The sequence below is a fragment of the Xiphias gladius genome, chromosome 7, assembly GCF_016859285.1.
Source record: "Xiphias gladius isolate SHS-SW01 ecotype Sanya breed wild chromosome 7, ASM1685928v1, whole genome shotgun sequence".
NCBI lineage: Eukaryota > Metazoa > Chordata > Actinopteri > Istiophoriformes > Xiphiidae > Xiphias > Xiphias gladius.
Window position 1 is genome coordinate 24850400 of NC_053406.1, and position 13710 is coordinate 24864109.

At 42.1% G+C, this 13710-nt stretch overlaps 4 protein-coding genes across 4 annotated transcripts; 3 read left to right on the forward strand and 1 right to left on the reverse strand.

Annotated features, from left to right (window-relative positions):
* The first annotated feature begins 3456 nt into the window (after nucleotides 1-3456).
* LOC120791867 (claudin-4-like) lies at nucleotides 3457-4122 on the forward strand. Its single transcript, XM_040130664.1, has one exon. The coding sequence runs from the start codon at nucleotides 3457-3459 to the stop codon at nucleotides 4120-4122; it is 666 nt and encodes a 221-aa protein (XP_039986598.1).
* Nucleotides 4123-6040: 1918 nt separating this feature from the next.
* cldnj (claudin j) lies at nucleotides 6041-6676 on the forward strand. Its single transcript, XM_040130686.1, has one exon. The coding sequence runs from the start codon at nucleotides 6041-6043 to the stop codon at nucleotides 6674-6676; it is 636 nt and encodes a 211-aa protein (XP_039986620.1).
* An 895-nt stretch (nucleotides 6677-7571) lies between these two features.
* LOC120791880 (claudin-4-like) lies at nucleotides 7572-8507 on the forward strand. Its single transcript, XM_040130685.1, has one exon. The coding sequence runs from the start codon at nucleotides 7811-7813 to the stop codon at nucleotides 8477-8479; it is 669 nt and encodes a 222-aa protein (XP_039986619.1). The 5' UTR covers nucleotides 7572-7810; the 3' UTR covers nucleotides 8480-8507.
* Nucleotides 8508-9359: 852 nt separating this feature from the next.
* sbds (SBDS ribosome maturation factor) lies at nucleotides 9360-13135 on the reverse strand. The gene is made up of 5 exons (XM_040130684.1): nucleotides 12914-13135; nucleotides 12534-12663; nucleotides 12203-12403; nucleotides 11125-11289; nucleotides 9360-10808 (listed from the first exon to the last, which is right to left on the reverse strand). Exons 1-5 carry the CDS (start codon nucleotides 13039-13041, stop codon nucleotides 10683-10685), a joined length of 750 nt encoding a protein of 249 aa, XP_039986618.1. The 5' UTR covers nucleotides 13042-13135; the 3' UTR covers nucleotides 9360-10682.
* Nucleotides 13136-13710: the final 575 nt, after the last annotated feature.

Below are 13710 nucleotides of genomic sequence, written 5' to 3' on the forward strand. Positions count from 1 at the left end.
ACATAGATGTGGTGTGAAACTAAAGTACTGGCAAGAAAATCCTACAACAGGACGATGACTGGACTGAATCAGAACTTTCTATATTAAGCTTGTATCAAACCTAATTTTCCTCTGGATGTTTGATAAATCTAAGCTGTGCTAGAAGAAGGTTAATGGTCAGCAAAAGCTATGATGAAAGTAAATTTGTACAGTACTACTAATATATTGTGAATCTATTGTATAAAATATTCTACAAATATCTTTGTTTCACAGCAATGTCAAAAGACTGCTTTTGTTTATTGAAATCACTGATTTTTAATAAAACCTTTACTTAATTGATATTGAAGTGTCTTTTTAGTTTTTCTTTAATACAATGATTTTGTGTCTGAACAAGTAAAGGTACAGACAACTTTAAAAAAAAGAAATTAAAAGTTCAGTATATTTCATATTTGTAATCTCAAACCAGGAGAAGTGATTGTAATCACAACTTTTTAAAATAATCCAGTAAATGCCATTAGCCAGCGATGAACCCCGTTTCAAATTTTGGTCACAGAAGACTTAAAGCACGAGTTTCATCTCGATCTCGTCAGAAGGGTCGAGAAACGCATCGATGACCCAGCTTCTCGCGCTGGCTGTCAGAAAGGAAAACGAGGTGTATGATTCTGAATGACGGCCTTTATTTAAGAAACACCTACAAACTTACTAACGAAGTTACGGTGCAATAACAGAGTGTGTTTAAAGACATCCGGTTTGTTTTACTTCTTCGGGCAGGCATTTAACTAGTTGAACCAGTTGTACAGAACTGGCTACAGTGTGTAGCAGTGAGTACCAAGGAGAGGTGTAACCATACACGACCAGCACTTAAACAGTCTGAATTTAAAAGTATTTGCTTATAACCGCACAAAGAAAAGACTAAATTAACGATACACGGAACAATTTGAAAGATAATCAGTCCCTTAAGTTGCTGACCATTGATAATTAACGGGAATTATTGTGAAACATTTCTTTCTCCCATAGCATCCCTGCCTCCTAGAAATTCTGACTCTAAACAACTAGTCTGCAACGGCAAATATGTTTTGTAGGAAACTACGTATGCGCCGGCTGGTTTCTGTTCAGAGGCGACACTTTTTTTGTTTTGTAATTTATGAACGAAGCGCTACATTTATTACCAGCAGCAGAGTCGCTAGGAGGTGAAGGCGGACGTGGACGCGGAAAGCAGAACAAAAGCACTTTGGTTAAGGTTAGGGAAAGGTTGTGGTTTTGGTCAAATGTAAATAAACACATTGTGTCGGAAGTCACTGTGAACTTTTTCTGTATTGAACAGGACAACAATCTTTCTCTAAACTTAACCAAGTGCGGTCAGAGTCTAAACATGACCATAAAAAAGTTTAATAATGCTGTCGTCACTGTCGTGATGTAAGTGGATACTGATTTTATTTTAAGATTAGATATTTTGGCAGAAAACAAATCCGTTTTCTGAGAAGTTTTCACTGATACGTTCAGTATCATCATATTTGTAACTTGCCAATTTGGTACATTAACAACATATCTCCATTACGTTTATAGAAAACATAAACTGGTAGCAATTATGTTTACTACGAAACATAGTTGCTGTTGCAGTTTTATTAAAATTTAGTTTCTAGGAGAAAGAGTTAGACATTGTTTTTAAGGGGGGACACAAGCTGTCTGTGTTGAGATGTATGTATAACGCAGTCAGTAATATACGGGTGGATGCTGATGGATGGGTTAACAAACCTTATCGAGGTGGTTATTATTGTAACCGTGAAGACGAGGGTCCCCTAAACTTAACAAAGCATGTATTTTAACCCAAACCTAAACCAAGTTGTGTTTATGCCTAAACCTAACCAAACCTTACTCATAGCATCGTGACGTAATAAAATGAGTTTATTTTTCAGTAGAGGTTTGTAAAGGTTTGTAAAGGGCATCGGAAAAAAGCTCCTCTCGTTCAAAACGGGCATTACAAATGACCTATTTCATCATCTAATGTGGAGAATTTGTTCACAAATACTTATGGTCCGGACATCTAGGGAATGACTTCTGCATCTCCTCTATGTCCTGAATCACAAACATGATGTCAGCAGAGCATTACAAGTGCGTTTCACTGGTGTGAACACACCCTTTCCTGATCTACTTCTGATCCGGTATCACATTCCTACATTGACCCGCTGCAACTAGAGAGAGAGAACCTATTTGAACCAGTGACGGTTCAGTGATTGTGTGCCAAGCTCACTGATGTCCGAATAGGCAATAGAACAAGTTCGTCACGCTCCAGTGCAACACAGATTAAACAAAGATTGGAAAATTGGTTTCACTACATAATTACATTGAAGTATTTTTCTACTTTCAGCATGTATAACGTGCCTTTTCTCAGTAACACTTTCTTTCATCCTTTTTTTAATTTTGAGAATTTTATGCTTGTATGCATATAAAACAATTGTAGTTGCAACCATCTTTAAGGATACATTTACGAGGAGAATTATTTGACATAACGTGGCGTTAGATTTTAAATTAAACGAAGCTAAGTCGAAAGTAAAATCTCAAACACCTATGTGAAGGTATTTTGAAATAAGTCAGACAGACAAATGCCTGAAAAATACTGCGGCGACCATTGAAGACCTACATGAGCAGAGACAAATGTTTATGCTGTATTATCGTGCTTCTGTGGTCGGAATAGTCAGCGCAGAACGACAGTTCCTACCAAGTAAAACTAGACAATTCCCCTACAGCACAATATGGCAAAACAACTCATGTTGATCTTTACTGAATAATCCCGAGACATCCCAACAGTGCAGTGATTTCTGTAGATGCACACGTGCAGGTACTGTAAACTTCCAAAGTGCATTTCGTTTTTGCTTTACATTTTTGTCCCCCAATGAGTTTGAGACATTTCCTCTCAAAATATGCACGGTGTGATTCACAACCATACTGTACGTATTCAAATTCATTTGTCATCGCTCTCATCACTGCACGTGTGAGATACGTATTTACCTAAAGAGACAAATCGCCGTTTGCCTCGACACTGTGCAGTGAATCTCCGGATGGCTTCATTTAATTCTCACAGTTTGCAAACCTGTGGCCTTGTCTTTTGCTCAACAGTGGAGAGTGTTGTATGTGCTGTCGGTCAAACACTCCCTGTGCTCCCCTCTGCATTCAGACTGCCTACATTTGCAAGTTGGGGCCTTTTCTGTCTCATACATCCTTTTCGTTGTTGAGAGCACCCAAAAAAAACCTTGTGTAACACAATCCTTATACCCATCCAGAAGAATACTTGAAACCCCAACCTTCATTGTCCTTACACACAAAGAATCTGGCATGGCTGGTATTCTTTGACAGGGCCTGTTATGTGTCCTTAATAGCTTGGCTTTCACGCCTAGTCATTATCATTCTGCTTCAGATGCACGTTAACATCTGATCAGGTATTAATATTCTCTCAGGGACAGTCAGAGAGAGAAGCTGATGGCTTCCATGGGGATGCAGATGGCAGGCTGCCTTCTGGCCCTTTTGGGCTGGATCGGAGTGATCGTTGTCTGCGCCGCACCCATGTGGCGGGTCTCTGCCTTCATTGGCAGCAGCATAGTGACATCGCAGATCATATGGGAGGGCATCTGGATGAGCTGCGTAGTCCAGAGTACAGGCCAGATGCAGTGTAAGGTGTACGACTCCATGTTGGCTCTGAGTACAGACCTCCAGGGGGCCCGTGCTCTGGTGGTGGTCTCCATCATCACAGGCATCGTGGGGCTCCTCATAGCTTTCGTGGGTGGAAAGTGCACCAACTTCATTCCAGAGCAGAGGGCCAAGGCGAGGGCTTCGGTGGCAGCGGGAGTGGTGCTGATCATCAGTGGATTGCTCTGCCTTATCCCTGTTTCCTGGACTGCCGGCGTTATCATAAGGGACTTCTACAACCCTCTGCAAGTAGATGCCCAGAAAAGAGAGCTCGGGGCCTCTCTTTACATCGGCTGGGCGGCCGGGGCACTGCTGTTCTTGGGAGGGGGGCTTCTGTGTGCACACTGTCCCCCCAAGGAAGATAAGGCCCCCTCTGTGAAGTACCTCCTAAACAAGTCCGGAGGAAACAGCAAAGAGGATTCATTAAGATCTTTTTCACCAACAAAGACGTATATTTGAGTCCTCCAAAGAGGCAAATGGAAGTCTGGTTGATGACTGTCTGTTTTTGTCTTCAAGAAGTAAGAGAGTCTTGGAGTTTAATCAGTTGCTAGGAAACATCAAGAAAAAGGACGTACACACAGAAAACTCACAATGAAGGAAACGTGCACATTGTCCTCATAAAGGACTCAGACTCTGGATGTATGAAGATGCTTTAAATCTGAATGTTTCCCTTGGTGATGAACAAATATAAAGGGATCGTTTAAAATTAGAGAAACTTTGTGTTTTACATGTTTGGGAAATTAAATTGGATTCAGCTGGAAAAAAAAATCAACTATGCATCTTTTTGTTCTATGATATTTGTGATTCTATTTTTTATTTTTTGTTTTACAATAAATTACCTTCTATTGTACGTTTTTTTCCCCCCTCTCTTTCTCATGCTTCCTGTTTATATATTTTTATTTAAACCCGACAGAGAGAGAACCTGTTTGTCAGGTTCTTACCAGAGATCACAATCCAGGAAACAAACACGGTGACTCAAGGACTTGGAGTCCTGTTGGCTGTTTTGTAGCGCATGACATACTTTTAAAAGTTTCCAACACTGCTGCGTAAATATTCAGATTTACAGGAACAAAATAGAGTTAAGAAGATATTAATCTTCCTTTTTACCCGCAGAATCTCTAATTAAAGACTCGGCTTCGAATTGGTTTTGAAATATGTCAGTTCCACTAACTCCACGGGAGCGTCACGTCACGTTTTCTCACGTTATCAGGCTGCAGATCAAAGAGAAGTGGGGGCCAAATTACTCAGATGTCACAGGAAGAGTTGGAAGAGCTTTAAAAATGCTCAGGCCGACCAATGTCTCCACCAAGTACTCCTGCTTTCTCAGTGGTTAACTTTCCTCCACAGTGACTTGCAGTGTTGCGAACACAGCAGTGGAATAGAGATGGATGTTGATAAGTATCTCGGAGGTCTGGACCCTTTCAAACCAATAACTTTAAAAAAGAAATTAAATATGTCGTATGACAAGACACGCCCACTAAGGTCCCACCTTTTTATTGTGTTATTGGAATAGTGATATACTTTGAACTGTCTCATTTAACAACTCATTACTATTACATAAAGTATACCATGTAAAAATGTATGAGAAACCAATTGAACGTAAGAGTCATTATTCAAAAGAACAGTTACAATAAATGCCACAATCAAACTGACAAAGCCAGTTTATATAATTATAATTTCCAATAAAAGGTAAGTCTGCAACACCACGTAAACCATACTGATAGAAAGAATTCAACACCGAAAAAAAAAAAAAAAATCACTGGATCTATTTGTTGATGAGAGTCTAAAGATGACACCAAACTTTAGTGGCACGTTGCCATTTTATGTCGGCAGTTCTTCTGTAACAGAAGATGACACTGTCTGTTTATTTCTTCCTCTCAGATTCTTCACCTTAACCCAAAGTCATCAGCAATTTATGACCCGATTTTTTTAATAAACTGTATTTGTAATTGGGAGCAAATTACAAATTGTATTTATCTTTTATGACATACTGCCACCTAGTGGCCCTGTGCCTTCATGGCTAGAAAATGCCTACATTTTTTATCTAATGACATCAGTTACCGGAAATAACTTCAGCTTAATGGAAAACATCTATCTTTTCCTATTTGTTTAGTTTACAAAATCCCTTGATGTAGATTAAAAATTAAAAGCAATACAAGAACATTATGTTGACGTGATGCAGAAGAACAAATTTCAGTTTTTGCTGTATTTTAATGAATGACACAAATCACAGAGCAAAATACTGTGGCCTGTTGACTGATCACTTCCACCAGCAAAATGTTGGGATGTGATAAATGGGAGACTGCACCTGTCCATTCTGAATAAAAACTCCATATGTTTTTTGTTCCAGGGTGTGAGAGAGTGTGTCCACTGTCCCATGGCTCTACAGGAGCTGGGCATCAGCCTATCCATGATGGGTGTTGCCGGGACCATCCTGATCTGCGCTCTGCCCATGTGGAAGGTGACAGCATTCATCGGCACCCATCTGGTGGTCATGCAGGTGTTCTGGGAAGGCCTGTGGATGACCTGTGTCAGTGAGTACACGGGTCAGCTGCAGTGCAAGCTTTACGACGCCCTGCTGGACCTGTCGCCGGACCTCCAGGCAGCGCGCGGCCTCATCTGCATCAGCCTGGTCCTGGGATGTTTGGGATTCCTCATCTTCCTCCTGGGAGCACGCTGCACCAACTGCCTGAGCCACCCGCGGATTAAGGCCCGGGTGGTGCTGAGCTCTGGGGCCATCTTCTGCCTGTCGTCCCTCACCACTTTAGTTGCTGTTTCCTGGACGGCCAACTCCATCATCAGTGACTTCCACGACCCCCGCGTCCCTGAGGTGCTGAAGAGAGAGCTCGGAGCAGCCATATATATAGGCTTTGTGACCTCTGGGTTGCTGTTCTGTGGTGGAGCCGTTCTGTGCACAAGCTGCCCACCACAGAGGGCCAGGTTCCCCTCCAGTGGGTACACACGGGGCAGGACCCCCACACACAGCAGCTATGCCATCAAGAACTATGTCTGAAGACTGTGGGTGGAACACACACATCGTGAACTGCACGAAGCAACAATTGGCCATATAATGTATAGAAACCCATAATAAAAACCCACAAAGCAACGTATTAATACCTCTAAATATATGACAGGGCTGTAAAGGTATGTTTTGTAAAACATTCCATTTTGTTGTAATTTAACTGTGGGCTGAGACACATGTATTTGAAAACCAACATCAATAAAGTTGCTTCAATTCTGTCCACAGCGGCGTCAATACCAGCCATTTGCAAGATGTTTGTCAGTACTTGTGGACTTTCTAAGGGTTGTCATGAAATGTGCAGTTGAATTGTGAGATCTGCATATAGGGAAAATACATTTGACTCCATGTGTGATACAGCTATGACTACTTTTGAAATAGCTGCAATCTGTCCGGCTGAATCATCATATGGATTTTCCTGGTTTCAGGAACACTTGCATTTGTTGCCAGTGCCTTTCACAAAGAAAACTAGAGAATCGATTTGTAATCCTGTGGCTGAATGTGCATGCATTCCTATCTGCTAGAAAATTACATGAATCATGTCATTATTTTTTATGAAATTATTAACAGTCAACATTTTCCCCGCTGGAAGCTTGTGTGCTTGTGATTTGCATCGTAAAATTCAAAATAAAACACTGTAAACATGTGCCAATTGAATTACTATTCAGCAGTGAGATAACCAGTAGCTTCACATTGTAAGAACACAAATCTGGATATCAGTAAGAGCTTGTGGCTCTTTAAATCAAATTTTCTCTCTCACAAACATGACCCGGTGGCTGAAAAATCTGAGCACAGTGGATCCTTTGTTTTTTTCCCTCTCCGCAAAAAGTGGTAGAAAGGGATTGTTTTGAAACCAAGGCAGAGCAAACAGAGCGATATCCCTCCTCCACCCAGCTACAGCATTCTTCTTTTCATGAATACCAAAGGACTGGTTTCGCTTTTCTGAACAGACATGCAAAACAGACAGGCACACACACACACACGCCTACACACACATACGCAGTCTGTCTCTGCCTCAGTCGTGCACACACACGTTAAAATAACACTCCACCCCAGTGCGCTCAGCTGCCAGCTGTTTCTGGTCGGGCAGCCGGGCCTGCGGTGAAGAGGAGCAGGCAGGCCACAGTCATGGAGCGGCAGCTGGAGCTCGCAGCCCTGGGTCTGGCCCTCGCAGGGTGGCTTTGTGCCATTCTGACACGCTGTTTGGCCCTGTGGAGGGTGAGCGGCACCTTGGACAACACCACGGCTACTCTGCCGGCCTACTGGGACGGGGTGTGGCTGGAATGGGATCACTGGGACTTGGCCCACGATGGCAGCCTGCACTGCTCCTTCTACCAATCTCTCCTGTCTCTTTCTGGAAGTTTTCGGACATGGAGAGCCCTCATCATGGCGGCCATCGGAGCTGGGGCTTTTGCGGCGGTGATTGGTGCAGTGGGGTCAGTGTGGTTCCCTAAGCGTGGCCAGATCAAAGTGTTTTCTGGTAGTCTCTTTGTTTTGTCTGGGATCCTACTGCTGGTGCCCACAGCATGGACATGCCATCACAGCAGTCAGCCACTGGAGGGTGTCGTGCTCCTGAGGAGAGATTGGGGACCTGCACTCTACCTTGGATGGATCTCCTTTGCTTTGATGCTGGCCGGAGGGGTGTTTCTCACCACCCGATATCCCACTAGTGAGAGGCAACCGCAGCAGCCCGAAGAGAGCAGGTACCCAAATCTAGAGGGTGATCACCCACTGAGCAGGATCAACAGGACTACTTTCACACACAGCCAGTATGGGCGCAGATCAGAGCCTATCTGAGGGGGACTGTGCTGTAATATTTAGTGCTTAGGGTGTGAGTGATTAAACAGGGATATCGTGAATATGTGAAACGGCTGTGGATAGATCTAACAGTCGAGGAAAAAGTCTGGCTGCTGACGATGAGTAATGATGCACTGGTTCAGCTAAGCATGAACTTACCGTTAGAAAGCACAAGCACAGCAATGTGTCATTTAACTAGTTTTATTGATAGATGTGGGGGTAGGACTTTGAATTTGAACTGTGCTCCTTCCATTTCTATTGAAGCTAACACACCGTATATACCGCATAGAACTGTTGTACATTCAACACTCATTTCCCCAGTTTAATATCACTCCACCATGATACCTCTGAGTTTGGTTTGCCTGATGCAATTACTGATACTGAACTGATTCCCATAGCACTATCTTAGCCTGAAGACATTACTTCCCCCGATACTTCTAATAAACTGTAATACCTTAAATGTGAATGAGTTAATACTGATCCTAAAACTAAATACTGTACCTGTATTGAACTATATTAAAGTACTGCGGTTTCATATTTGTTTGGTTTGTTGACAGTGGCAAAAATGTTTACATCTGAGATAAGTTCTTTTGCACGAAAGGACACTGTGGAATAAAACACTGAAAATGATTCAGGGGAAATGTTATTTAACTTTAGTCATGCTTTATAGAGGAGGTAATAGGATGATCAGTAATGCCATCTATTCTTGAGTATCTGTCTTAAGAACAAAAAAAGTGGAAGCGAGGTGGAAAAGAAGCAGTCAATGTGTTGTGAGTAGGTGACACATTCACAAATTATTCAGAGTAGCTGGTAAAATGATCAGGTCTGGAGCTGGATTTTTCAGATTTCTATTTGCAGATCTGCACCAATGTCAAGCAGGTATTTCCTGGGAAAGTCAATATGATACACTCTTCACAATGCAGAACACAATGTACAGATGGAGCATGTTCACTTTGTCCAGCCTAATTCTACAGTGGAAGTCAAAGTTACAAGCGGAGAGGAAAACATCCATTTTTCTTCATGTTGCACTTTTTTTTTCTGTTTTTTCAATAAATGAATGAAATAATTATTTCAGTTTTCTTTTAACCCAGAAGAGGCCAATTTCACACGTTTCTGATTTAGACCTGAATCTCCTGGACTTTAAAATGTGAGAAAAATTTCCTTCTCAAATTTCTTGTTGTTATTCTGACTTTATACCTAGGCTCTTTGTGACCATTTTTCTGCAGTCAGACCATCTGGACCTTGTTGTTGTCCGTGTGTGTTTCCTACTATGATTTTGCAAACAAAATCTGCTATGAAAAGCAGAAAATCATTTCTGTTTTTCACAGCCTTCCAGCGACAGTAAGTCATGCACTGTTATATTTCTCTATTGCTCAGTTTTTGATGAAAAAAAAAAAAAAAAATACAACATAAAACTCATGGGGCAATATTTCACATTTCAATTGGAAAAAAAGTACTACTCAAGCAGTATTTACGAACACTGTGATTATAAATTATGGTACAATATTCTAGATAATAGTTATATATTCTGTACTGTGATCTGATCAGGACTTTTTCATAAGGGGGTACAACTGAGATGGAAATGCTTTGAATGTAACTGGTTGGGCTATTATGCGCTTCTGTTCTTAAAGCTGGGACATATTTAAACCTGTCGTTCTGCAAAACTGGGATTTCATCTGTTTTTAAAACAGCTGTGTGCATCTCAGGAAAATCGCTGTGTATATAAGAAAAAGAAATTAATTTGTTACATACGTATCTGCTACAGAGCAAACTCATTCGTTGTGACAAAATATGAATGATTGGGTTGAAGATATTATCCATAAAACTGGGATATTGAGCATGACTACATGGCACACAAAATCTGATGGAGGGCAGAAACGCCCTTGTCCAGAAGTACTGCTAATGGTCCCAAAAAAAAAAAAAAACTTTATAAATAAGTCACCGCAGGCCATCAGATTTGTTTACTGACCTCAGGTTTAGGTATAAATGCTCAAACGAATTTCCAAAATACATTCCCTCCAGAATACAAATGGAAAAAAACTGTTCTCAGTCAAATAAATCTTTTAAACATAGAGAAATAGGAATAGCTGAAATGAGCACAAATCCGATCATGAATATAGTCTCTTAAATGAGTTTGCTGTTTGTGCGCCACAGTGAAGCATGTTAGTGTGGATAAGGTGCAGAGTCCTGACTGGCTGGGTTACTATAGTTTCTCATCTCCCTCCTCCACATCCCTCAGAGAAAGAACCTCCAGGGAGCCCCGGCCCTTAGTCTCACAGCGGACCAGCTCGTCAATCTCCCTGAAGCAGCCGGGGTCCACCAGACACACCTGAGGGGTGAGGAGAAGGAAGGAGGCGCAGAAGAGAAACAAGGGCATCGGTTAACACAGGGAAATTGGAAATTTTATGGAAATGTAAGGAAAAAAATGTAAGAGGCATTAAAGTAATAAGTAAAACTTTGAAATCATGGTTGGATGCAAATGTCAGCAGTTTTAAATTTAGGAGAATTTAGTTAATGCTGTCTGTAACTCCCCACTGCAGAGACCCACACGCTTGAAAATCTATTTGTATAATTCAGTGACTATAGAGTCTACTCAGTCGCAGCCACAAACACACTGTGATTTTAAAAACCTTCATGTTCCTCACCATCTCCAGCTCCTCGTCAAAGTCCTCACTCTCCACGACCTGCAGGAGCGGCTTCAGCTTCTCCTTCAGCCTCTTGGCCTCCTTGGCTGGCAGCACCAACCGCAGCCTCATGTGGGCTCTCTGGATCTCCATGGTCTCCTTCAGCTGCCGGATCACCTCCAGAGCCTGGGAACGGGACAACAGTACAAAGGGATCATCGCCGCCTGTAGTGAAGGCCCGAATAAAGTGAAGGCAAAACCTCACAGGCTCTCATGGCTTTATTTCTCCTGCGTAAACAACTTGCAGGCGGCTGCCACACCTGTGCCGAAACCTGGCCGACCTTTTTATGATTGTCGACTAGATTAAAACCTGTCTCAAGAGAGCGGTGTTAAAGGCACCAGTGCCAACCTTAATTACAAGAGCAGTCTCCTTAATGTTGTTTACTTGACCAAATCTTCATATGATACCCTGTGATTTTTAGGTTTAGACACCAACAAGAAGTCTCTGGTCACATTTAATAAACTAAGGCTGTCAATGTATTTTGGAAGAGATGCTGATTTTGAATTTGAAGTAGATATGTCTTTGTGCTTTGAGCCTCACAAATCAATTGCCAGTGGGATCCACTTAGCTGGGGTTGCGCTACAACCAGTATCTCCAAAGCGAACTGGCTAGAAAAATCTCGTTCCAGGTGAGACAAAAGATACGTTCAACTGCACTTATATATTTATGGACATAGCTGCCAGTGTGTATTGACTGTTTGTAGCGTCTCCAACAGATTGAAAATCTATCTTTTCCGGTCAAAGCAGTGGTATTTGAAGTGGGCAACATCATTACATTCTCAATCTAGTTTACCGACGAGGAAATCATTGTTCCGTGCTACACAACTGCACGTAAACGCACCATCTCAGTAGACATTTTCAAGCAGTTGGCACGTTTGAGTGCAGGGCACACTTTTAAAACAACGTGATAAATATAGTACCTCATAAAAACACAAGAGAAATAAATCTTCAGGGCCAAATCTTTGGATGGATGAGAAACCCGTTTTTTGTGTCGTTTATCACCAGGAGGGAGCAAACCAAAGCCACACGCGTTGCCTCACCTGCTGCTTCGTGCTCTTATTGGCCTTGACAGAGTAGTGGATGTCCTTCATCGCCCGCTCAATGAGACTGACCGTGTATGGCCTCTTGGTCTCGGGGTTGACACACTTCTCTGCCACAATAGTTGCAATGTCCCTGAACATGGTCTCCAGCTGACTCTGCCTCTCCCTGTCCGACACTTGGAGCTCTCCTTTGGCCAGGATCTGTCAAACGTGTCAATGAAATAAAGGGAGGCGGCGGGTGAAAGGCGAGGGAGTGACGATGGATACAGTGCAGGACATTGGTGGCAATAAGAAGCAGCAGCCAGGGAAACATTTCGGAACAGTTCCTTGCCTGTTTACAGATTTCTGTCAGATCATCGGTCCCAAAAGCTTTGGTCATATCATCCTTCTTTGCCACCTGACCCTTGGACACGTTAACGAAAACAGAGTGTGTCTGCAAAACCTCATCCAGGTCTTTCTCTCTGGAAGGGAACACATTGTTTGGACTTTTGAGACCCCGTTTGTTCGTTCTCGCTGGCTTTTTTATTTTTATTTTATTTTAGGTTATTTAGCTGAACGGAGGCAGCATTAAAGCGACAGACTAGTGGATGTAATCGGACATTTGTAAAGCAAAACAGCAAAACGTCCGTTTAATTTAACAGCTCGACATCAACATGATCTGCTGCGCATTTAGTTACATCATTTCGGGCGTTAACGTTGGACGTTACTCACGCTCCCGATCTCCAGCTCACAACTTTATTCTTGTAGCAGGCGATTTCAAACCGCTTCCCTCCTTTCTTCATCCTCACCACCGCCACATTCGTCAGCCGGATTTGATTTGTCGGCGTAAATATAGACATTTTTCTTTATTTTTAACGTTTACCGAGACAGAAAACTCTCCCCCTAAGTTACTGCGGAGAAGTATCTGAGTGCGCTCCCAACGAGTGTCCACCATGAAACATCCACGTTAAACAACAGTTCCGCTAGTCACTACTGATAATAAAAAAATTATCGAAATTATTTATTGAACGATTTTATTTTCGTAAAAAATGCGAACCAAATAATATTTAAAGTTTCAGAAAGAGCTTTTGTCATGAATGTATAATCATGTTTTGTAAGGTCGGAGTCCGTAACTACAGCTTTTTGAAAGATTTTATTGTAAAGGTGATCACCGGATGATTTATTATTCGACACCGATGTTTTCTGGCTTAACACTCGGTAGAGTTGATGGTTGGGACGAGCGAATAAATAATCACGACCGTGCACATAGTCAGGCGTCCGGCTAGCCTAAGGGTTTATTTTGAAGGTCGTCACCGGAAACTCTCTGTTCTATTGTGTCTGACTCTATGGTGGAGGAACAAGGTTGTAGTTACTGGGACCAGCCGGACAGAAGTACGCGTGATTATAAATACACGAGCAGACCTAAATGTATAGAAAACATTCGCAAAGGCATCACTGATGGGAATGTTAATTACCTGATGCAGGGCTTCATGTTGTGTTGGACGCACAGATAACATTATAAATACAAA